At 40.8% G+C, this 24,425-nt stretch overlaps 1 protein-coding gene across 26 annotated transcripts in view; it reads right to left on the minus strand.

Annotated features, from left to right (window-relative positions):
• DST (dystonin) overlaps positions 1-24,425 on the minus strand; it is a 744,334-nt gene that overhangs the window by 223,722 nt on the left and 496,187 nt on the right. For 25 of the 26 annotated variants that reach the window (XM_073675444.1, XM_073675441.1, XM_073675455.1 and 22 more), the window contains 6 exons: positions 19,629-24,308; positions 18,600-18,740; positions 16,967-17,173; positions 14,790-14,933; positions 7,524-7,757; positions 5,790-5,942 (listed from right to left, as the gene is read on the minus strand). In XM_073675444.1, the coding sequence (XP_073531545.1) occupies positions 5,790-5,942; positions 7,524-7,757; positions 14,790-14,933; positions 16,967-17,173; positions 18,600-18,740; positions 19,629-24,308 (5,559 nt within the window). The remainder of the gene's footprint in view (positions 1-5,789; positions 5,943-7,523; positions 7,758-14,789; positions 14,934-16,966; positions 17,174-18,599; positions 18,741-19,628; positions 24,309-24,425) is intronic. The other variant, XM_073675451.1, reaches the window with a different exon arrangement.

A 24,425-nucleotide genomic window follows, 5' to 3' on the forward strand; every position in this document is an offset into this window, starting at 1 on the left:
CAGCATCTTGCAGTGGCATGCTATTTCATCCGGTTTGCGTTTAGTTGGACCATCATTTATTTTTCAACAGGACAGTGACCCCAAACACACCTCCAGGCTGTGTAAGGGCTATTTGACCAAGAAGGAGAGTGATGGGGTGCTACGCTAGATGACCTGGCCTCCACAGTCACCAGACCTGAACCCAATCGAGATGGTTTGGGGTGAGCTGGACCGCAGAGTGAAGGCAAAAGGGCCAACAAGTGCTAAGCATCTCTGGGAACTCCTTCAAGATTGTTGGAAGACCATTTCCGGTGACTACCTCTTGAATCTCATCAAGAGAATGCCAAGAGTGTGCAAAGCAGTCATCAAAGCAAAAGGTGGCTACTTTGAAGAACCTAGAATATAAGACATATTTTCAGTTGTTTCACACTTTTTTGTTAAGTATATAATTCCACGTGTGTTAATTCATAGTTTTGATGCCTTCAGTGTGAATGTACAATTTTCAAAGTCATGAAAATACAGAAAAATCTTTAAATGAGAAGGTGTGTCCAAACTTTTGGTCTGTACAGTATATACATTTTAGATGACAATAAAATAAATTTTGCATTGACAGAAGCAGAAGAGAAAGTGATTGATACGTTACCAAAGGTATGCAAATCGCATAGTACAATGTCACGTGATGACAACGCTGGAACTGTGAAATAGTGTGGAATTCTAGGGACGCTGTCAGATGGCTGTAATAAATCAGGCTGAGATCAGACCGCAATGCACTGACTGGCCGGTGGCTCTCCCGACCTGAGCGTAACAAATTCATATATTTCTATGGAGCTGTCACGCTCAGGTTAGGAGAGTCGCAGCCAGTTCGAGCAGATCTTAGTCTAATTTATACGAATGTCTGACTGCGCCCTGACAGTGAGTACATTACACACTGCAGAGATTCCCAGTATAAGACCCTCTGCCTAATACTTTACCCTCTTTAAACCCTTCTTAATATGCGCAAGTTGGAAGCAGGTGTGTGGAGCGGGCTCACAGGGTCAGCCTGCCCCATACCGGGTGGATCATGGATGTGTGTTACAGTCAGGACCTGCTTCTAACAATTGTGTTTAGAGCAGAGCTCTGCCCACTATTGTTAACCTGCTAAATTCCGCTGTCAAACTCTGACAGAGGCATTCCAAACATGCCGGCATGGGGGCGTGTCATCCCAATCACCCATTGGCACACCTGTGACGTGATCATGAGTCGCCAATGGGTAGCTATGACAGTCAGGAGACTGCTTGTTGTAATGCACACGCCCGGGCTGAGCGGCGTGTGCGTGTGATTCCACTGGACCGTGCCGGAGAGTGAATGTCTGGAGGGGCGTAACTAGGTATTCACCCTATCCGACCAGGGTCGCACGACAGCATACGACGCCAGTGCACCAAGGAGGAGCCGAGCAGAGGGACCAGGTGCTACTCCAGGACAGACCCCGGACACGGCTGTTGACCCACACAGGGGAATACAGGAACAAACTGGTAAGCTGGCACACAGACTGGTGGGAATAGGCAGGCACGACTGGTATGCAGGCAGGCGGGTATGCAGGCAGGGGGGTACAGGCAAGCACGGCTAGAGTGCAGACAGGGAGGCACTAGCAGGTAGGGACACAGGCGGGATAGGACCCAGTACACACTGGGACTCAGGAACAGAACCAAAGATGTGGCGGACAAACACAGAAGAGTGAGGCCGCCCAGAGAGGTGAGCGAGAGCAGGGCAGGACAAGACCGCCTGGAGCGGTGAGCAAGAGTAGAGCAGGACAAGGCCGCCAAGAGCGGTGAGCAAAGGGTCAGAGCTGAGCGAGACTGCCGGAGCAGTGAGCAAGGAGTCAGAGCAGGACGAGGCCGCCTGGAGCAGTGAGCAAGGAGTCAGAGCAGGACGAGGCCGCCTGGAGCGGTGAGCAAGAGTAGAGCAGGATGAGGCCGTCTGGAGTGGTGACCAAGAGTAGAGCAGGACGAGGCCGCCTGGAGCGGTGAGCAAGAGTAGAGCAGGACGAGGCCGCCTGGAGCGGTGAGCAAGAGTAGAGCAGGACTGCCGGAGCAGTGAGCAAAAGGATAAGAGCGGAGCGAGACTGCCGGAGCAGTGAGCAAAAGGATAAAAGCGGAGCAAGGCTGCTGGAGCAGCGAGCAAAAGGATAAGAGCGGAGCAAGGCTGCCGGAGCAGCGAGCAAAAGGGTCAGAGCGGAGCAAGGCTGCCGGAGCAGCGAGCAAAAGGGTCAGAGCGGAGCAAGGCTGCCGGAGCAGCGAGCAAAGGAGTCAGAGCAGGCTAGAACCGCCGGAGCGGTGAGCAAAGGAGTCAGAGCAGGCTAGAACCGCCGGAGCGGTGAGCAAAGGAGTCAGAGCAGGCAAGAACCGCCGGAGCGGTGAGCAAAGGAGTCAGAGCAGGCAAGAACCGCCGGAGCGGTGAGCAAAGGAGTCAGAGCAGGCAAGAACCGCCGGAGCGGTGAGCAAAGGAGTCAGAGCAGGCTAGAACCGCCGGAGCGGTGAGCAAAGGAGTCAGAGCAGGCTAGAACCGCCGGAGCGGTGAGCAAAGGAGTCAGAGCAGGCTAGAACCGCCGGAGCGGTGAGCAAAGGAGTCAGAGCAGGCTAGAACCGCCGGAGCGGTGAGCAAAGGAGTCAGAGCAGGCTAGAACCGCCGGAGCGGTGAGCAAAGGAGTCAGAGCAGCCTAGAACCGCCGGAGCGGTGAGCAAAGGAGTCAGAGCAGGCTAGAACCGCCGGAGCGGTGAGCAAAGGAGTCAGAGCAGGCTAGAACCGCCGGAGCGGTGAGCAAAGGAGTCAGAGCAGGCTAGAACCGCCGGAGCGGTGAGCAAAGGAGTCAGAGCAGGCTAGAACCGGCGGAGCGGTGAGCAAAGGAGTCAGAGCAGGCTAGAACCGCCAGAGCGGTGAGCAAAGGAGTCAGAGCAGGCTAGAACCGCCGGAGCAGTGAGCAAAGGAGACAGAGCAGGCAAGGCTGAGCAGGGGGGACAGGGCTCTGTTCACACGGAACAGACAGGAAGGGAAAGACAGAGCCAGATACCCACAGGGTACTTGCAGTGAAGTAGCGAGTGGACCACAAACGGGAGTACAGAGACAACAAGCAGGAGTTAGGTACGAGTTCAGACTCTGCAGAAAAAGGAAGGGAACGGACATAGAGGCAAAACAGGTAAAGGATAGGAGAGAGTTCAGACTGGAACTGAGTGTACGGAAGAGACCGACACTGCAGCGGAATACAGGAGCGGGTCTGGGAATACGGCCCCCAGAGAGGCGGGACGAACAGGCAAGGAGCGTGTTCAGACAAGACAGACAAGATACAGGAGCGGGTCTAGGTAATCGGCCCCTAGAAGGCGGGAGGAACAGGCTAGGAGCGTGTTCAGACAGGACAGACAAGATACAGGAGCGGGTCTAGGTAATCGGCCCCTAGAAGGCGGGAGGAACAGGCTAGGAGCGTGTTCAGACAGGCCTGGAAATACAGCCCTGGAAATACAGCCTCGAGGATAGGCAGACAAGAGAACACAGAACGGGACCTGGCACCTTCAGAGTGCAAGCACACACTGAATGAAACACAATGCTCAGGCAGGGATTGATTGGAGCAGCTGAGTTATATACCAGGTGACAGACAGCAATAGGCTGAGGACGCACAAGGGGTGTGACCCACAGCAGGTACAAAAAGCAGGAAGTGATCGGGCGCCGCCCTTAAGCAGCAGAAACAGACACAAACAGACAGCATGGAGGGAAGCCAGAGAGACATTCTGGACTGGAGATCAAGTGCGCGCTCTTGCACAGTGGGAGATGGACCACTATGCAAGGACGCCACCAGGTATGTTACACTTGTTAATATGGAGCTCCTTTGAAACCCTGCCTGTGGCTGGGCTTCAAAGGAGAAAGTGATTTATAGTATATGCAGCGATGCTTTAAGTCTCATAAGGAGACTAACAAGAACAGTCAAAAGTAATAAAAAAAAAGTTTTAAAAAGTTATTGAAAAAATAAAAAAAGATACATATTACTCCATATTACAAATAAAAATATCAAAAAAATACACATATGTGGTATTGTTGCGTTCAGAAAAGTCAGCTATATCAAAACATAAAAATAATTAACCGGATCGGAAAACACAGTAAATGTAAAAAAAAACGAAAAATGCCAAAATTAAGTTTTTTTTGTTCATAACATCATATCTATCCCAAAATCTTCTGTATAAATAAAAATGAAATGTTCTTTTGTTCAAAACCTTAAATCTCCGAAAGTTCTTCACCGATTGCTTTGAAATTTTGATACAACGTTGCATTCGAATACACGCATGTTTTTAAATACCTACTATGTTTTTATATACTAGCTGTTGGACGTAAAAGCAACAGCGAGAGGAGGGTGTTACGATCTCAGCCCCAGGCTGACTCTCCCCGGCAGCCCGCCATTCCCCCCCTCCTTAGTGACATCTCATTCATAAACCCTTCTCCCTCTCCTTCATTCGCCCCAGCCGCTGCCTGCGCTCTGCTCCTTTTGTGTCCCCCGTGGGGGCTGAAGGGAAGGGTAATGACGAGACCGTCTTTTTGAGGCCGAAAGACGCTGCTGCTCATCACCACCACCGCCTGAGAGGCAGCCACCTTTGCTCTCCGGCACCGCTGCTGCTGCTGTTGCTTCTTCTTCTCCGGCAAGTGAGTCTTATTTCTAACTGTGCAACAACAAGCGGGGGAGGGAGGGAAGGAGAGAGGGAGGCTGCACGGAGAGGTGCAGGCCGCGGCCTCCGCTCTGGGCGCTGAGCTGGGCCCGAACCTCGCAGCAGTGGGCGGATAGCGAGCAACTGCAAATCCCACTGCGGTACCGGAGGGAGCGGCGCTGTGATCTGGCCGGTACTGGCCCGGGACATGTCAAGCTGATCACCCTCTCCTCCTCTGCCGCCTGTCTTCATCTCTGCGCCCCCTCCTGTCACATTCCCTCTGTACTAGGGAATGGCATAGCTAGCAATCCCTGACATGACCGGCTCCATTGGATTGGCGTTTGCAATCACCATCAACAAAGCTCAGGGCCAATTTTTAGAATTGTGCGGTTTAAATCTAGACACGGATTGCTTCTCACATGGACAATTATATGTTGCGTGTTCTAGAGTGGGCAAACCAGACAATCTCTATATCTACACAGACAATGGAACAACAAAAAATATTGTACACCCACAAGCATTGTGAAATTAAATATTTTAGAAACATGCGCTTTCTCTTTTCTTTCTTTTCCAATTAATCCACACTGAGCCACAGCAACACGTGGGATGGTACAGCTAGTAATATCAATAAAAACGTCTCGTCCTGCAAAAAATAAGCTCCTTCAGCTGAAAAATAAAAACGTTACGGGTCTCGGATGTTGAAACAGCCCCAAAAATTTGGGGGGGCAAACTTCTTATTTTTTTTCACCCTTAAAATAATAAAAAACCTGGACATATTTGGTATCGCCGTAATCGTACTGATGAGCAGAATTGTACTGCAAGGTCATTTTTATCACAAAATGTACACCGTAAAATCAATTCCCAAAAAACAATCTCAGAATTGTGTTTTCTTTCACAATTTCTCCCCACTTGGATTTTTTTTTCCCGTTTTCCATTACACTATGTGGTAATATTAATGATGTCATTCAAAACTACAACTCACCCCGCAAAAAACAAGCCCTCATGTGTCTACATGGACAGAAAAATAAAAGAATTATGACACTGGGAAGAAGGAGAGGAAAAAAACGGAAACGCAAAAAAGGAAACTGGCCCTGTCGTGAAGGGGTTAATAGGATGCTGATTTTCAGATGCAACACAATCCAATACCTCGTACTCAGCCTGGCAATGCTGCAGGTCAGCAGGGTTGTCCCGAGCAGTTAACGTGTCTTGTTGGCCAATAAGCCGGTTCTCGGTCTGGGTGAGCAGGTCGCTGATTTCCTGCAGCTTATCTTTGTGCTCTCGTAGTTGCACTTCAGCATCCTGCAGGAATGAAATAAAGTCATCAATGAAGCTCGAATTTACAAGAGCGGCACAAAAATGTCACAAATCACAGTGTGCTGTAAACATGGTCACAGTGGGTCATGGCTCGAGCAAGGTGACTGCAGAGTAGAAGGAGAAAACATTGCGTTCATCTCCAAGAATTGCAAACAGATAAGTTGAGAGAGATTTCAAAGCCTGACCATGCACAATTAAAGAAGACGCTTCAACTGCGCTGATGATCCCAGTGTCTTCCCATCCGGGAACCTGCGTTAATAATGATGCAGAAAAAGACATATCAAACAGATGTTAGTACTGAAGTATGGATGTTAAAGCAAGATGTACATTTACACAGGATGCAAAAGATTATGTTCTATTAGCTTGCCTGAAAATATTAATCACCCCTCACCTTTTTATGATTTAGGGATTTCATTGCCTATAACAGTTTAACCTTGTCGCAATGGAAATCAGCTCCCTATGTACTGATCTTCTGCTGAGCAACTGGGCATGTGCAGATTCTGCTCCGAAAACCACCTGAAGAAGCGTTAAGTAAACGCTCCAAAAAATGAACACATGTATTTTTATGCAGTTCATATGTTCAGTTTTTGGGGCGTTTTTTCTTTTTCAGGTTTCCACGCTCTGAAGATGCCCTGAAGTCTTTTTGAAAACGAATCGGTTTCTTCATAGTTATGGATTTAAAAAAAATAAATAAATAAAAAAGGCCGGAAAATGCTAGTTAAAAAAGTCCCCAAAAAACTATGGAAAAATGCTCAAAAATGTTGAAAAAGCACTAAGGAAACAACAACAACAACAAAGAAATGCTAATAAAGACGCCTCAGGAACAAAAACACTGGCGTTTCCTGAAACGTCTTCCTCTTCAAAAAACATGATAGATTCACAAACCTGAAACAGATGTGATGTGAACATACCCACCGCAGTGGGATTGTGTGTATACATATCAATCTTAACAGGCAAACCTGCAGGGTAAAGTATGGGGAAGGGAAAGAACACTAGTCTCAAAAAACAATATCAATGAATTCTATTTCATTGCTTAGATTTTAAAAATACAAGTTGAATTTACTTCTAAATGACAAGGTAACTTAGACTAAGATCACATCAGTTTTAGCCACGTCAGTGGCTCCATCGCCGCTTACGTCTGAAGCCCTGAAAAACAGGATTTGGGCGTATCTGCCTGTGGGAACACTGACATCAATGAAGGAGATGGAGTCATTTTGTGATATATTGGACATAGTTTTCAGCAATATCCGCCTATTTGAGAAAGGCAACAAAATGCAGTCGACCACGGCTTTAGTCATAAGCCCTGATGAAGCCACTGATGTGGAGGTAAAAGGTGGTGTGAACACAGCCTTATAAATAAGTATGATAGCATAGACCAGGCTGCTAAAAGAAGAAAATGCTTTGGCTTAAGGCACAAACCAACTACTGGAAATAACACAAAACAAGCGTTGTCTGGCTATAGAAAACATGAGTTATGTTTCGGCTACGAAAGAAGTAGAACGCTCAGATACAACAAGTAAATTCCAAACCACTATGAGCAAGCACCACATGCGCCAGGAGTCAAACCTTCTGCTCATCCAGGTGTTCTGCGGCCAGCAGGCGACTTTTTAAAGCTTCCATATGTGTAGAGATCCATTTTTGAGCCTCCTGAAACCTCTTCTGAGTCGCATTCAGTGATCGTAAAAGCTGCTTGCTTTGATTTGGGGAAAGATCCTGGGCATGTTCTGATATAAAGAACTGGACATCAAAAGCTGTGGTCTCCAGCTCTACCCTTTGTCCCGAAACGTCATTGCTGAGAGCCTGTGTGTGAAACCATACCTGTAGCATTTATTAATATCCTTAGGAAACACTATGATATTACTATAAAATTGAGCATAAAAACTAAACAGCAGGAAAAATAAAAAAAAGTCATAAAATTTCATATGAAGGCCTTTCAGCAAATTGAGTAACATGAATCCCTCTGATATGTATCAATATTAACCCCTTAGGGACCAGGCTTATTTTGGTCCTTAGTAGCTGCATGATGGTTTATTTCTATGTTTTGGGTAACGGGAATAAAAAGAAAAAAACGGCACCATTTTTACACCATTCAATAAAACTGACATGGTAACCGTATCCTGCAGGTTGATATGACAATAAGAATAGCAGGCATATCGATTTTTTTTATTACTATTGCCCAAAATAATCATTTAAAAAAAAAGCCTTTTGGCCTCATATTCTGGAACACAAAATGTTTCTATTTTTCCAAAGAGCTGTGTGAGGACTTTTGATCACTTTTTCTTCAATTTATTATTTTTATTTTTAGAGATTAACTAAAACAGCATTTGTGGCATTGCCAATTAGAAAAGAAATGGATGCATGCTAAATATAAATATATATATATATATATATATATATATATATATATATATATATATATATATATATATATATATATATGTATATCTATCTAGATTGATAGAAATCAATATATCTATAAATTAAATATACAGTCCTGCTCATCGTTATTTGCATCCATGAAGTTTAAGTACATAATGTAGAATATCTCTTGAAAAATATGAATCCAGTGAAACAGTTTTTTGTAAAGAGCACTCGAGGTAAATACAAAAGAGCAAATGATGAACAATAATTTAAAACAAAAAACAATGGGAGGGAAAAATAGAAAAACCTAATGCTTGCTGTGTCACTGGTATTGGCACCCTTTACATTAATTTAGTATGGAAACACATTTTGACTCGTCTGCGGTAAATCACCAAAGAGATTCACCTGTGATTAATTGCCGGTGCCCATGTGACATGAATTAGCCAATGAATGATGACTTCAGTGTTTTAAAAAGACATATGGTGGGCCCTGTTCCTTTGTCACAATGGTGAAGACCAAGGAGCTGTCTGCGGACATCAGAACCGCTATTATTAGCATATACAAGACTTCCAAAGGATATAAGGCCATCTCCAAAGACCTTAGCATCCCCGGTTTCAACAGTGTGCAATGTTATTAAGAAGTTTGCCAAGCATGGAACCGTCAAGAACCTCCCTGGACGTGGGGGGGGAGTGGAAAATTGACAAGAGATGTCTTCGAAGGTTGGTGCGAGTGGTGGAAAAAACACCACATCAAACATCCCAAGTCCTGAAGGCCAACCTGGAACAGTCTGGGGTCATGGTTTCAACAAGTACCATACACCACACACTAAACCAAGCAGAGCTTTATGGGCGAAGGCCAAGGAAAAGACACAAAATGGAACGACTGATCTTTACCAAAGAGTACCTTGACAAACAACAATTCTTCTGGGAAAATGTTCTGTGGACAGATGAAACAAAAAATAGAGCTTTGTGGCAAAGCAAAGCAACAGTTTGTTCACAGATGGCGCAATGAAGCTTATAAGGAAAAGAACACCTTACCAACAGTTAAGCATAGTGGAGGATACATAATGCTGTGGGGTTACTTTGCTGCGTCTGGTACTGGAGGCCTTGACCACATCACAGGAATCATGAAATCAGAGAATTATCAACAGATTTAGAGCGAAATGTCCTACCCAGTGTAAGAAAACTTGGCTTGAGTCTAAGATCATGGGTCCTCCAGCAAGACAATGACCCAAAGCACACATCCAAAAGTAGACAGGAATGAATAAAAAATGGACTGTTTTAAAATGGTCATCAATGAGTCCTGAATTCAATCCCATTGTAAATCTATGGGGAGCGCTGAAATCAGTCATTAGGAAAAAGAACCCTGCAAACATTCAAGAGCTTGAACAAACTGCAAAGGAAGAGTGGGAGAAAATTCCAGCTGAGAAGTGCAAAAAGCTTATAGATAGCTATAAGAATCGTTTGGCGGCTGTCAGCAATGCTAGAGGGTGTATAATCAAGTATTAATTAACGGTGTCTTTATTGCTGCACATGCTTTTTATTCTGTTTTTTTTTTCTTTGAAATTGCAACATGGAAGTTGAAAAACAATGTTTTATTGTTGTATTACTTTGGACCACTAATTAAAAAATCCTGAGGATATAACTTTGACACATTTCCATTTATTTCTGAAGATATTGTACAGTCTATGAAAAAATGAAGGGGTGCCAATAATGGTGAGCAGCACTGTATACACACTGACGAGCAAAAGGGTAACAAAGTTTTGAACTTTTAATTTTCAGGCTCCATATCTCATCATCCACTACTGCTTTGAACGTGAGACTAGCATCATTTTATAGACAATCATCTTGTCTATCTCATACATAAATTTGACTTGCAATTATTTAGCATATGATTAGCTATGCAGATTCTTGTCATGTCACTGCATTGTTACTGTTTTGCTCCTAAAAATCTAAATTTAAATTTTTATTATTTTGTATATTCACCTTTGGTTTGCAACACTGCCTGAATCCTTCTGAGCATGCTTTCGATCAGATTCAAGCATGTCTCAAACAAAATCTGATCCCAGGTCTCTTCTACACATTCCAAAAGTTGGTGCATACTGGTCGACTCACTTAGATATGTATATAGTTTTTCTTCAACTCTACCCACAAGTGTTTAATTCGGTTGAGGTTTGGGGACTGTGGGGGCAAATCCAGCGCCTCAACTTCATTGTCATTGAACCATTTCTTCACTAATCTTGACATATGCTTCGGGTCGTTTGTCCTGCTGGAACACTATGTCATGCTTTTCATACCCATAGTACTCAAGTGTACGAAGTAACTTGTCTTGTATAGACAAGCGTTGAGACCACCTTCGATCCTGGCCAAGTATCCAATGCCTTTGGCTGCGAAATAACTTCATATAATCAGGCTTCCTCCACCGAACTTCACAGTTCCTTCAATTTCTCGATCCGTTAGCCCCTTTTTCCCTTGTGTCTTCCAGATCCATTTGCACCCATCAGAGTATAGTCTATTGATTTTCATCTCAGCGCTCCAAATTATCCGTTTCCAATCTTGCACTTTTTGTACTTTTTTGCAAACTCAAGCCGACGCTTCTTTATTTTTCAAGCCACCACTCCAGACGTGTGTAACGTGCATCATACAGTGCTTGCATGGATGTCTGTGATCTCACTATTACGAAGCATACGAGCCACCTCCACTGCCATGTTTGTCGCGCAAGAACTGATAGACTTTGTGATGAGCCAACTTGTTAACACCGATATTTTGTCTGGACGTCCATCTCTTGGCTTTTGAATTGATGGACGTATTCTTCCAACTGTCATGGCACTCACAATATGCAGTTTGGCAATTTTCTTAGTCGAGAGACCGTTATTGATGAGCAGGATGATTCTGTTTCTCTTTTCTTGGGAAATCTCAGACGTTAAAAGATAAATCTTCTGGTATATGACCAATGAGAAACTATCAGCTATACTAACAGTTAAGGTACATAAATTCCAAGAAAATCTGGTCAGCCTGGGAAGAATACAGTAGCCATACACCCCATTCACCAAACCACCACTATACCTATAGGCTCCTAAGACCCTGATTCCTCTTAATAAACTACATCCATTGAAAAGAACTCTACTCCCTCTTTGGCTTCCCCCTTCTTTCCCATCCTTTCTCCTTTCCTCTCCCCCAGTCATTCCACTTAATGCTCTTCATTTCACATTTTTTTAAGCAAAAGTTTGCAGAGATAGACAGAGAGTGAGTGATAAGTATTGAATTTTCTAAGTAAATATATTTCTAAAGGTGTCATTGACATGAAATTCTCACTAGATGTCAGTAACAACCCATACAATCCACACAGGAAAAGAACTCAAACCATACAGTCATGGCCAAAAGTATTGAGAATGAGACAAATAGTAATTTTTCCAAAGTTTACTGCTTCATTTTTTGTAATGGCAATTTGCATATACTCCTGAATGTCAAAGAGTGATCAGCTTAACAGCAATTACTGTACTTGCAAAGTCAATATTTGCCCAGAAAATGAACTTTAACCCCCAAAACACATTTCAACATCATTGCAGTCCTGCCTTAAAAGGAGCAGCTAACATCGTTTTAGTGATTGATCCATTAACACAGGTGTGGGTGTTGATAAGGACAGGGCTGGCGATCAATCAGTCATGATTAAGTAAGAATGACATCACTGGACACTTTAAAAGGAGGCTGGTTCTTGGTATCATTGTTTCTCTTCAGTTAACCATGGTTATCTCTAAAGAAACACGTGCAGCCATCATTGCACTGCACAAAAATGGCCTAACAGGGAAGAGTATCGCAGCTACAAAGATTGCACCTCAGTCAACAATCTATCGCATCATCAAGAACTTCAAGGAGAGAGCTTCCATTGTTGTCAAAAAGGCTCCAGGGCGCCCAAGAAAGACCAGCAAGCGCCAGGACCGTATCTTAAAACTGTTTCAGCTGCGGGATCGGACTACCAGCAGTGCCGAGCTTGCTCAGGAATGGCAGCAGGCTGGTGTGAGTGCTTCTGCACGCACTGTGAGGCGGAGACTCTTTGAGCAAGGGCTGGTTTCAAGGAGGGCAGCAAAGAAGCCACTTCTCTCCAGAAAAAACATCAGGGACCGACTGATATTCTGCAAAAGGTACAGGGAGTGGACTGCTGAGGACTGGGGCAAAGTCATTTTCTCTGATGAATCCCCTTTTCGATTGTTTGGGACATCTGGAAAACAGCTTATTCGGAGAAGAATAAGTCTTGTCTCATGCCAACTGTAAAGCATCCTGAAACCATTCATGTGTGGGGTTGCTTCTCAGCCAAGGGAATCGGCTCACTCACAGTCTTGCCTAAAAACACAGCCATGAATAAAGAATGGTACCAGAATGTCCTCCAAGAGCAACTTCTCCCAACCGTCCAAGAGCAGTTTGGCGCCCAACAATGCCTTTTCCAGCATGATGGAGCACCTTGCCATAAAGCAAAGGTGATAACTAAATGGCTCATGGAACAAAACATAGAGATTTTGGGTCCATGGCCTGGAAACTCCCCAGATCTTAATCCCATTGAGAACTTGTGGTCAATCATCAAGAGACGGGTGGACAAACAAAAACCAACAAATTCTGGCAAAATGCAAGCATTGATTATGCAAGAATGGACTGCTATCAGTCAGGATTTGGTCCAAAAGTTGATTGAGAGCATGCCAGGGAGAATTACAGAGGTCTTGAAGAAGAAGGGGCAACACTGCAAATATTGACTTGCTGCATTAACTCATTCTAACTGTCAATATAACTTATTGGTACTCATAATATGATTGCAATTATATTTCTATATGTGATATAAACATCAGACAAACACTAATAAAAACCAGAGGCCAGCAGATCATGTGAAAATATAATTTTGGTGTCATTCTCAAAACTTTTGGCCATGACTGTAGATGTCCATAAATTAAGCTATGTGTAATAATGAGAAATGACACAGGGAAAACGTATTGAACACACAAAGAAAGTGAGGTGCAAAAAGCTATGGAAAGTCATGACACTAGCTGAAATCTATCAGTAATTAGAAAGCAATCCTGCCACTTAGTTAAAAATAATATTAGCTGGTTCAACTGATTTCCTATAAAAAGGTGTCTCATTACTAAGGTGCCACACAAGAAACATCTCATGATGGGTAAAAGCAGTGAGCTGTCTCAAGATAATAGCAACCTCATTTTAGCAAAATATACTGATGGCATTGGTTACAGAAGAATTTCTAAACTAATGAAGGTTTCAGTGAGAAATGTCGGGGCCATAATCCGGAAGTGGAAACAACATCATTTCACTGTAAACTGGCAACGACCAGGTGCTACTCACAAGAACTCAGACAGAGAAGTGAAAAGAGTTATCAGAAGAGTTGTCCAACAGCCAAGGACCACCTGTGGAGAGCTACAGAAAGACCTGGAATCAGCAGGTACAATTGTTTCAAAGAATACAATAAGCAATGCATTCAATCTTCGTGGTCTGTATGCACGCTCACCACTCAAGACTCCATTGCTGAACAAAAGCATTGTCAATCACGTTTAAAGTTTGCTCAATAACATTTAGACAAGTCTAAGAAATACTAGAAGAATACAATCTGGTCAGATGAGACCAAAATTGAACTCTTTGGATGCCATATTACACACCATGTTTGAAGAACAAAAGGCACTGCATATCACCCCAAAAACACCACTGGCAAACTTCATACGATTGAAGGAAGGATGAATGGACAATTGTACCGAGACATTCCTGCTAAAAATCTGCTGCCATCTACCAGGATGATGAAGATAAAACAAAGGTGGACATCTCAGCTAGACAATGATCCCAAACACACAGGCAAGAAAAATAAAAAATAAAAATAAAATAAAGCCGCTAGAATGGCCCAGCCAATCACCTGACCTGAATCCAATAGACAATTTATGGAAAGAACTAAAGCTCAGAGTTCATAGAAGGAGCCCACAGCGCCTTCAGGATTTGAAGAATGTTTGTATGGAAGAATAGGCCAAAATCACATATGAGCAATGCATGTGACTAGTTTCTCCATACAGGATGCGTCTTGAAGCTGTCATCACCAACAAAGGCTTTTGTATGAAGTATTAAATACATTTCAGTAAGCGTGTTCAATACTTTTTCCCGGTTTCATTTCTAATTATTACACATCATTTAATTTATGGACATCTGTGGTTTAATTTCTTTGCCTGTTTGGATTGTATGCGTTATTATCGACCTCTGGTGAGAATTTCATGTCAACACCTTATTTAGAAATATACTTACTTAGAAAATTGGTGATGTTTTTAATACTTATTTCATCCGCTGTGTGTGTATATATAAATTATATATATATATATATATATATATATATATATATATATATATATATATATATATATATATATATATATATAAATAAAAACCTCTATGTATGTCTGTGCTATGCGAGTAAAGGAAAAAATAATACTATTACCTTCAAAGACTCCATGGAATGCTTTATAACACCCACATCATTACTGCTCATTGAAATATTCAATGTTTCATTACTGGAGGTTATCCAATCTGCCAAGACTTGTAGTCGTTTAAGTAAGTCTTGATGGGTTTCTGCTAACTTATCCTGAAATGAAAATGAAAAAAAAAGAGACTTATTTTAGAAAAACAAACTACTGTTTATATTAAGAGTTAACTTGATGCTTAAAGAACAGCTTTCACCAGTGTATTGTTGCCCATTTTAAAGAATTATTCTCAAGTTGTCTCTTAAGCAGCACACAGCTTTCCAGTCTTTCATTTTCTGGTATCTAGCAAGGTGGGCTCTCCTCCTTGTAACAGTTCTGGTGAGTAACAGAGCTGTAGTATTAATAAAACTATAAAGCTCAGCACTAGTGATGAGCGAGCATGCTTGTTACTTGAGATTTACAAGCATGCTCGGGTGTTTCCCCGAGTATTTTCAGCGTGCTCGGGTGTTATGTTTGAGTCGGGCTGTGTGCATGATCTGCGACTGTTTGACAGCTTTAATACATGTGAGGAATACCTGTTTCTTAGGCATTCCTCACATGTATTAAAGCTGTCAAACAGTCGCAATTCATGCACACAGCCGACTAAAACATAACACCCGAGCACGCTGAAGATACTCAGCGAGCACCCGAGCATGCTCACTGAAAGGGTTAACAGAACACACTCGCTAACTACTACTCAGCACAAGTTCTGCTCTAATACATTCAGCCACCAGTGTTTTTTCTGAATCTACACTAATATCACTATATTTACACATAGAAAGAAAAGGGCATTTGAACAAATACATGGACAGTGACACTCGATTAGGAAATGGAGGGGGCTGGTGGCTTTGCAAGATTTATAACAACTGCTTGTCAGGAGCTGAAAGGGAGGGGGAGTGAGGTGAGCAGCTAACTGCCATATAAAGGTCACTGGGTTGTAGAAACCTGACTGGTATGTCAGGAGTTAACCCCTCTCCTGGAATGTGGCCAAGCTCCATGGAAATAAGATGCACACCATGTAGTATAAAAGCAATCATTGCAGAAGAATGACAGCAGACTTGCAAATTTGTTTTTCCATACTGTGTAACTAATTAGATAGAGAATAACCCTTAAGTTAATACTGGGCAGCCACAGACTGATAATTTTAAATAAATAACACCAATTAAAAATTCTAGAAGTGTCCCTGACTACAGTTTTATTTATTTATTAATTTTATTTTACTCACTTATATAGCGCCATTAATTCCACAGCGCTTTACAAACATTATGGGCACTGTCTCCAATGGGGCTCACAATCTAGATTCCCTATCAGTATGTCTTTGGAGTGTGGGAGGAAACCAGAGAACCCGGAGGAAACCCATGCAAACATGGGGAGAACAAACTCATTGCAAATGTTGTCCTTGGTGGGATTTGAACCCAGGACCAGTTATGCAATAGTTAAGCAATTTTACATGTAAACTGGCCCCCTATAAAAGATAGGCCTATGTTATAATAAATAAGACTCTCTTGAAAGACAATCTGGTGTGTGTATCTTTGTTAGTCTTCCTATAGAACTGAAAACCCATGTATAACAATGACAATCAACCTGATGGTGAATAACTAGTCTCTGACACCCCCTAAAAAACCGACTTTCTAGCAAAAGTTGCACCCAAAATTTTGCTAGTCCTTCTCACATTGAAAGCGCGAGATATGACATTTTATCGGTAAATCTCGCACTTTGAGTTCTGATACATCCTTTACTAAGCAGATACTAAATAGCAACATTATTAGAGCAATTACTGTTCTTGAGAGGACCTGTGGAGGGTTGAGGTTCAGATACAACTTTTGCAAGAAAGTCTGGTCTTTTTAGGGGACCAATAGGGACACTTGAAGGTATGTTTTTAATTGGAGTCATTTAATAAAATTATCAATCTGTGGCTGCCCAATGTTAACTGAAATAAAAAAAGGCAGCCACTCACTAGTCATGGGTACTCTTTAAATACAAATCAATTTGTCAAAATGAAGACAAACCGTGGTAATCGTATAAATGCAAGCAATAGAAGGACAGCGGCTGTCAACCATAGACTGGCAGAAGAGTCATATAAAAGTTCAACAAAGAAAAAAATCGTCAAAAACAAACTGTTAAATAGTAATTACAACGTAACTCAGTCACTTACTATTTCAGCATCCACAGCACATGCAATCTGTTTAGCACGATCTGAAGACATTTCACAAACTGTAGCAAAGGAATTCATCAAGGTCTCACTTAACTCCTTCAGCTGCTCTCCTGGAAGGTCACCAGGAACAGAGGTTAAGATTTGCTCTGCAAACTGTACATCTTTTTTTAGAGTAACGGAAAATGCAGCCAACCTTGATTCAAACAACTGAAAGAGAGGATGAAAAAAGTTTATTAAAAATCTAATATGTAGCCTCTGAATTGAAGGTTTTGGGGAATGAACATGAGCACAAACTTTAACTCTGTAACTAATAAATTGACTAAAGTGTGGTTCTTTCTTAGTTTCCTTGTGGCACAGTCATATTAGGTAAAGTTAGTGATTACTATTATCTTAGTCTTTATTCTAAATCTAGTTCACATTCATACAGTGATCTAAACTGAGCACTTATGTGGGAGTTTCTGTCTAAATCCCCCAAAAATTGGATTCAGATGTAACACCCATCAGAGCCTTTCAGTATACTGGGGAAAACGGAGTCACTTTGGACTCGACAGTGTCCATCTATTTTTAGGTGGACATAACAGCGTAGTAGACTATGCTCTTTGTGGCCACCTAAAACATGGTCACCACTGGAACACGGGCCAAACAAAGTTCAGAGTGACTCCATCTGCCCCATTATACAGAATGGCTCCATTGGGGTCATGTCTGAATTTCGATTTTGAACAATACAGACAAAAATCCCGTCGCAAGTGCTCAGCATATTAAACAGAATGAATGTGAATTCTAGCCTTAAAATATAAACTGGACTTTCATTTTGTAGTTATTCTTATGTAAATGACTTACAATCTATAATAAATGAGTACTACTGCTTGGAAACCACTGGCCCCAATATGTTCGGGGTGCAGTATAGAAGTAAAGGACCCAGCCCATTAGTGAACATGCAGAATCCACATGCAAACTCTACAGATTTGTGCAAATATATGTATCCAGCATGTTTGTCATCCTTAGGACTTCTGTAGACAACCATAAATATCGGAGGAATGCTTGCCATCGTTTTCACGGAACGCACTGGTCCCCAAGTCATTCTATGGGGCTGTGCAGCATGCACAATATGCCTCCAAGTATCAGATGGCACTCACCCATTCATCTCTACTGGTTTGTGAAAAAAAAACGGACCAAACTTGGATGATATCCAACATAGAGAAGGTGGAGAAACATTTTTTTTCTCCATCTCTGAGAAAATCAGATCACACTCTGATCAAACTCTAATCGGAGACTGATGACAGTGTGATTAACATAATCAGACTGATTTACTCGGAAGAAAGAAAAACCATTGTGTGCCCTAGCCTTAAAAAGATGATGGAAGCAGACTCTACACTGGAATGTTAATTCCCCAAGATTAACAACAGTGTTGTTTTACACTGACTGCATCAGTCAAAATGAACTAAAAAAAAACATTCTTTTTCACAAATTACTTACATTGTGCAACACTTTATGTTATATTTTTGTCAAGTGGAATTCTGAATATATAGTTGAACAAACACAGCATTGTTGCTCCACAGAAAACCCAAAAATGGCCAAGGAAAAGAAACAAAGAAAAATGTTTGTGCCGAGAGAAAACATTAACAATACTGACCTCTAGCTGATCAAGCTGAAGATTTAATGTTTCCAAGTTATCCCCAAGGGTTGGAAAATTGTCAAAGTGAAGTTTCTGATCCTGAACAACAGTCAGATGGTCACTTAATGTTTGACAGCACCGATTCAAAGTCAAAGTTGCCTAAATTGAATGTGAAAATCCAGTTAGTCTACGTTCATACAACCGTATTTTCGGTCCGAGTGCTGTACAAGAAAAAAAATGACAGCACTGGGACCAAAGTTATTCAATAGGGATGTTCAGATTACCATTTATATTTTTCACGAAATAAATGTCCCTTTGAAAAAAATTGCAGGAGTATCTAGTTTCGGATGTGACTCACCTATTGAAATCTATGGATGCCTAAATAAATGTGTTCCCATATGGATCAACCGGACATATTGCAATTCTTTAATATAGGAAACTGTCTTGGTCTTGTAAATTTTAATAACAACTAATGTATAAAAATGGATGCCATAGGGATGCAATATTAACTGCATACAGCTGAGAAGACAGATGAAAAAATGTCTGATTTTTCTGGATGAAAATTGGACGATTTTTGCATATAGAGTTAAGAGTAGAAAAATAGAGTTTTTGAGTAAATGTAGAGGCTCTGTTAATCTTTACCTAGACATATGCTGATTGTGTCTTAAATTGGCTTTCTAATTACATCTTTAAAAAAATAATTCATACCACATCATAAAATATAGAATGCTTGTCTTGACTATTTTCAAGTAGCTTCTTTTTTAACAAGTATCAATCCAAATTAGAGATGATCAGCCAGGTTCAACAGATTGATTGCTCAGAAAATACCTTCCAGCGTCAACAACATATATGGGCTGCTACACAGCAATTACTTGGTTCTTTAGCTCTAAGAAGAAATGCCACTGAACTGAGAGTAAAAATGCAGGCAAGGTGGTGTGGTAGAAACGATACCATTTTATAACTCTTTATACAGTACACCACACTACCAAATTAATTTATTTGGAGCAGCTTTCAATATAGTAAAATGTGTCCTTGACATTAACCCACCTTTTCAGACTCTTTGTCTTCTGCATTTTCCTCCACTTCAGAGACAGATGAATGTGTAATACTTTCTGTAGTAGCGTCCACAATCAATGATTTTACATTAGAAGTTTGGTCTGTAAAGCTGAATTTTCTCGCAGTTCCTGGTGACTCAGAACTGTAATCTGGGGAAACATTTTTAGTAGCATCCACATCCAATGATTTTACGTTACATGGTTGGTCTTTAAAGCTGAATTTTCTTGCAGTTCCTGGTGACTCAGAACAGTAATCTGGGGAAAATGTTTTGTTTTTTTCAGGAATTAGCTTGATCATCTTGTCAGGGATGGAAGAGGAGATCGGCTCAATAGGAAACAGACCTTTATTCATGTTAATTATAAGTTCTTCCAATTTGTTTGAATTTTCAGAATCTGGTGGAACATGAAAGATTTCATCAAGCTGGGAAGAGATCAATTTTGGACGACTTGTTTCCAGCACTTCCTTTTCACCTAAAGATGATGAAGTACTAAAAGTTTCCTGATTTTGGGTGATTCCCATATTATATAATACAGGTTCATTTTCAATATGTTTGCCTTGTTTTTTGTAATCTCCCTTGATCATTAATCCATTTTCTTCTACTTTACTCTTCACATTAAAAAGGTCTAAGTCTGGAATGTGTTTTGTGTGCTTGTTACCTTCCCCAAGATTATGTGCTGGTTCACCTACTTCAAGTAATTTATCTTTGGATATATTCTTGCTTCTGGCTACTCTGTTTACTAGAACCAATAAAGGATTAGGATCTTCATCAGAATCTTTTGTAGTTTGATTGGACTTGTCATAAGACAATTGTGGTAATATGTTTTCTAATTTCTCCTCCGTATTGTTAACTCTCAAGTTAGTTTCTTTGGCATGAACATCATGGACAATTGTTTGCATAATTCCTGCACAACCTTTGAGGTAAATAGTTAAATTATCAGCTTCTCCTACATTACTTAATTCCATATCAAGTACATTAGATTTTCGTATTGTTTCAGTCTCAGTACTGGTAGTCGTTTCTATTAAATCATCACTTTTACTAGTAGATGACTCAAAAATTGCACTCAAGTTATCAATATGAATCGGGCTTTTTACTCCATAATTCCTCGACTCTTCATTTTTATTCAGCATATCAGGATTCTTGCAAATTTCTTTGTCATTTGTTTTGGGAAAATGGGGACTTTTTTCTCTACACAATGTATTGTCCTCTGTTACATCTGAATTAACCTTCTGAATGGTCCTGCTTTGTGACTCTACGTCTTTTATATGGTAATTACTTTCAGATTGTGTAACAAATTTGGGATCAAAATGGATCTTAGACTCAGAATCACTATTGGAATGCACAGTAGACCTTTCAGTTGTGGCATTTTCCATAATCTTTGTAGCACTTTGATCATCGCTTTGATGACCATTCTCTAATTGTTTACATGTCTCTATATCTTCAGTTTGCAAATGTGCAATGTTCCATTCAGCACTTGCATTCTCTTTTTCTACAAGAATACTTTCCGGATTCGGATTGGTATTATCAGTTGGAGATCCATAACTATTAGTCTCCTGTTTGAAGGCAGAGTGATCATCAGTAAAATCAGGGCCACTATGCAATTTAGGATACACAGAGGTGTCTTCAGCATTGAATAGTATATGACTTCTATTATCTTTTTGGTTAATTAATTCTGGTATTTCATTTTTATTTTCAATTTCACTTTGTAGACATTCTGCACCTGACTTGTCATATAGACACTTAGTTCCAGTTTGACTTGATTCAGAATCTTCTCCAATAAATGAACATGGTTCTCTTAGTGATGTCTTAGAATTGTCTAGACTGATGATATCAAGTTGTTCTTGACATTGTAAAGGTTCATCTGATTCACTCAGAACCTTGGTGTTGGACAAATTACAAGAATTACCAGATTGTGGGCACAAAATATTTTCACTATGACCGCTTGTTTCATTACTATCACAGCCAAAATTGAATAAAACAGCTTTGCTATCAATTTCATTGTCTTCAAAATATTCATCTGAATCTCCGTCAGTGGCTTGATAGCCCTCTTCACTGTTGTTCTCATCGGTAACAAAACAGTCAATATCAGTTTCACTAAAACTACTCTCGACATATTCCTCATCCAGTTCTTCCTCTATCATGACTTTATCATCAGTATTCATGTTGCAATCCACATCTTTTTCAACAGATTCATATTTACTTCTCTCATATTCTTCCTCTACTAAACTGCTTGAACAAGTTTTTTCCTTATATATAGAAGTCTGGTCATATATAGAAGTCTGGTCATCTAAACAGGAGTAACTTTCAGAGTCTTCTTCAATGATAGTTTCCAGAAATTGCCTTCCTTGCAAAATATCTGTGTTTTCAGCATCAATATCATTATAATAGTAAGTATCTTCATCTGAGCTTGTATCACTTTGGGTAGGTGTTCTGTCTTCTATGATGCCATTTCCTATAGTTTTCCAAGTCTTTTTAGTTTCATTTGTATCACCAGCTTCATCTTCACTTTCAAAATTTCCATCAGACATATCAGAGTCACTGCTGTTCTCCAAATATCCATAAAGATCAATGGAAATATCTTGTTTTACATAAGGCAGTACATCACTACTGGTTTGAGATGGTAAAATGGCATCACCATCATGGTCAGTGTCTTTATCGCAAAGTTCTTCAGCTGGCGTTTTTTGTAGTTGATCATGAAGGGGATCTCTGAAAGACTCAATGGGGTCTTCAGTATTATCTTTAATAATTCTGATATTTGAAGTGCTTACAACGTCTTCTGGATGATTATAAACTTCTTCAGTCTGATGTGAGCCTTCATTAAAATGGTTATGAATGTTATCTTCCAGAATTAAATTGTACTTTTCATCTACAGCATCAACCATGCTACTCAGTTGACAAACGTGAGCATCAGCTTCGATAACATCTTTCAGAAGAAAAGATTCTGCCTCTTCATGTGTTCGAGCTGTCGGATTGTGCTGCACCTTCATTTCATTAGATATGTCGTTAGTTTCTACATCTTTTAACAATTGAAAATACACTTCCTCATGGTCAGTGATGTCTATTTTATCCTTAATTTGATGCTGCTCTGTAGCGGTTTTCAGGTCTTCTGTTTCTTTAAGTACTGAGTTAGAATGGGATATACTTTCATATTCAATTATATTCATGTCTGTATCGTGGCTTGGGTCAGTTTTTTTCACCTTCAAATCTTCTGGCAAAATATCAGTGATGCCTTCATTATTTTCACATGATGTACGCACAATATGTTCAGACTCAAGCAACATGCTGGCAGCTTCATCAAGATCGCCGTCAAATAGTAACAGTCTTTCCCCAGTATTTGCATCAATATAACTATTAATCATGAGATAAGAAATAAACAGTTGCTTTGTATGGTCTGGATTATGTGTCAGTTCTTCTGATTTGTTTTCAGAACTTTCAGTCTGTTGAGTTGTATGACATTCGTAAGAAGATAGCCATTTGAGAGTATGTTTGGTTGGTTCCAGAATATCTATATTTGGCATTTTATCCTGTAATTCCAAGCTGCTAAGGACTGATGCAGTATTTTTCTCTATTATACCAGACTGAGCAGCAATATTTAATTGTACTATCTCTGATGTTTCAGGAATATATAACCCAGCAATTTTGTGTCTATTACTTAGGATCTTTTGGGCTAGCTCAGTAGAAATCATTCCTTGTTGTAAAGATGTTGATATGGGGAAAATTTCACTGGTATCGGGCCAAATAAGTCCAATAAACCCTCTCTGAGCCTCTAGGACCATCAACGCACTACTATGTGAAATTAAATTGCACTGAACAGCTTCATCTACTGTTAAATACTTTCTTGTAGATGGGCAAAGGATTCCACCATGTTGAACCTGTTGGGTTAAAATTCCACAAACAGTTCCATGATCAATAACACCTTGTTCTTGAGCCTGTTCCAAAGTCAGTTGGTTTCCTGTATCTAGATCAATAATACCTCCTGATAAAAGCTGTGCTCCAAGTAGCCTGTACATGATTTCTCGGTCCAGAATTCCTTCATGTGCTGCACGTAAAACACTAATTTTCCTTCCAGATTTTAATGTAATTTTACCTTTATCGTCTGAGTTAACTAAAAGAAGTCTCATTCCTGTTTTCTCATCTTTCACAGTCCTCTGGAAAAGGTCTACTACTGTCATCTTTTCTGCTGTAATGGGATCAATCAAATCTTTGGCCATCTTTTGCCTCTCAACGAGTTTTGTAAACATTGACGTCGAAATGATATTCCTTTGGAAAAGTTTGTTCACATTGACCTGCTCTCTGGAAGTGGCAAGTTGAAGACATCCACAAGAAAGCAAAGTGTTGATCATTTTGACTGTTACAGTCTCTGAAAGTAATCCTTGGTCGTAAGCTGTAATTATAGGAAAATCACTTGAAGGGAGAGATAAAATTACACATTTGGCATGAGATATTTCACGGAGTCGCACTTCAATTTGATCATCTATAAGACCATGACTCTGAGCGTCTTCAATGTCAAAGCATCTCTTTAACTGTGGGCAAACCAGGCCAGATACTATAAGTTGCATTTCAAGTAGAAGAATTCCTGTTTCATAATCAACAAGTCCTTCTACCACAGATTGGTAAATGGAAAGAATTCTCCCATTTGCCTCATCAATCGTCCCTGACACCACTCTGTCCACCTGAAACAAGATAAGACGATATTAGCAAATATGATGACTTCAATTGCCAATTTACAAGTTCTAATAAGAGTGCACCACATGCTCAAGATACTTACCGCACACAGAACAAGCTGTCTG

The sequence above is a fragment of the Phyllobates terribilis genome, unplaced genomic scaffold (assembly GCF_046119375.1).
Source record: "Phyllobates terribilis strain yellow unplaced genomic scaffold, ASM4611937v1 Scaffold_3__8_contigs__length_932513732, whole genome shotgun sequence".
NCBI lineage: Eukaryota > Metazoa > Chordata > Amphibia > Anura > Dendrobatidae > Phyllobates > Phyllobates terribilis.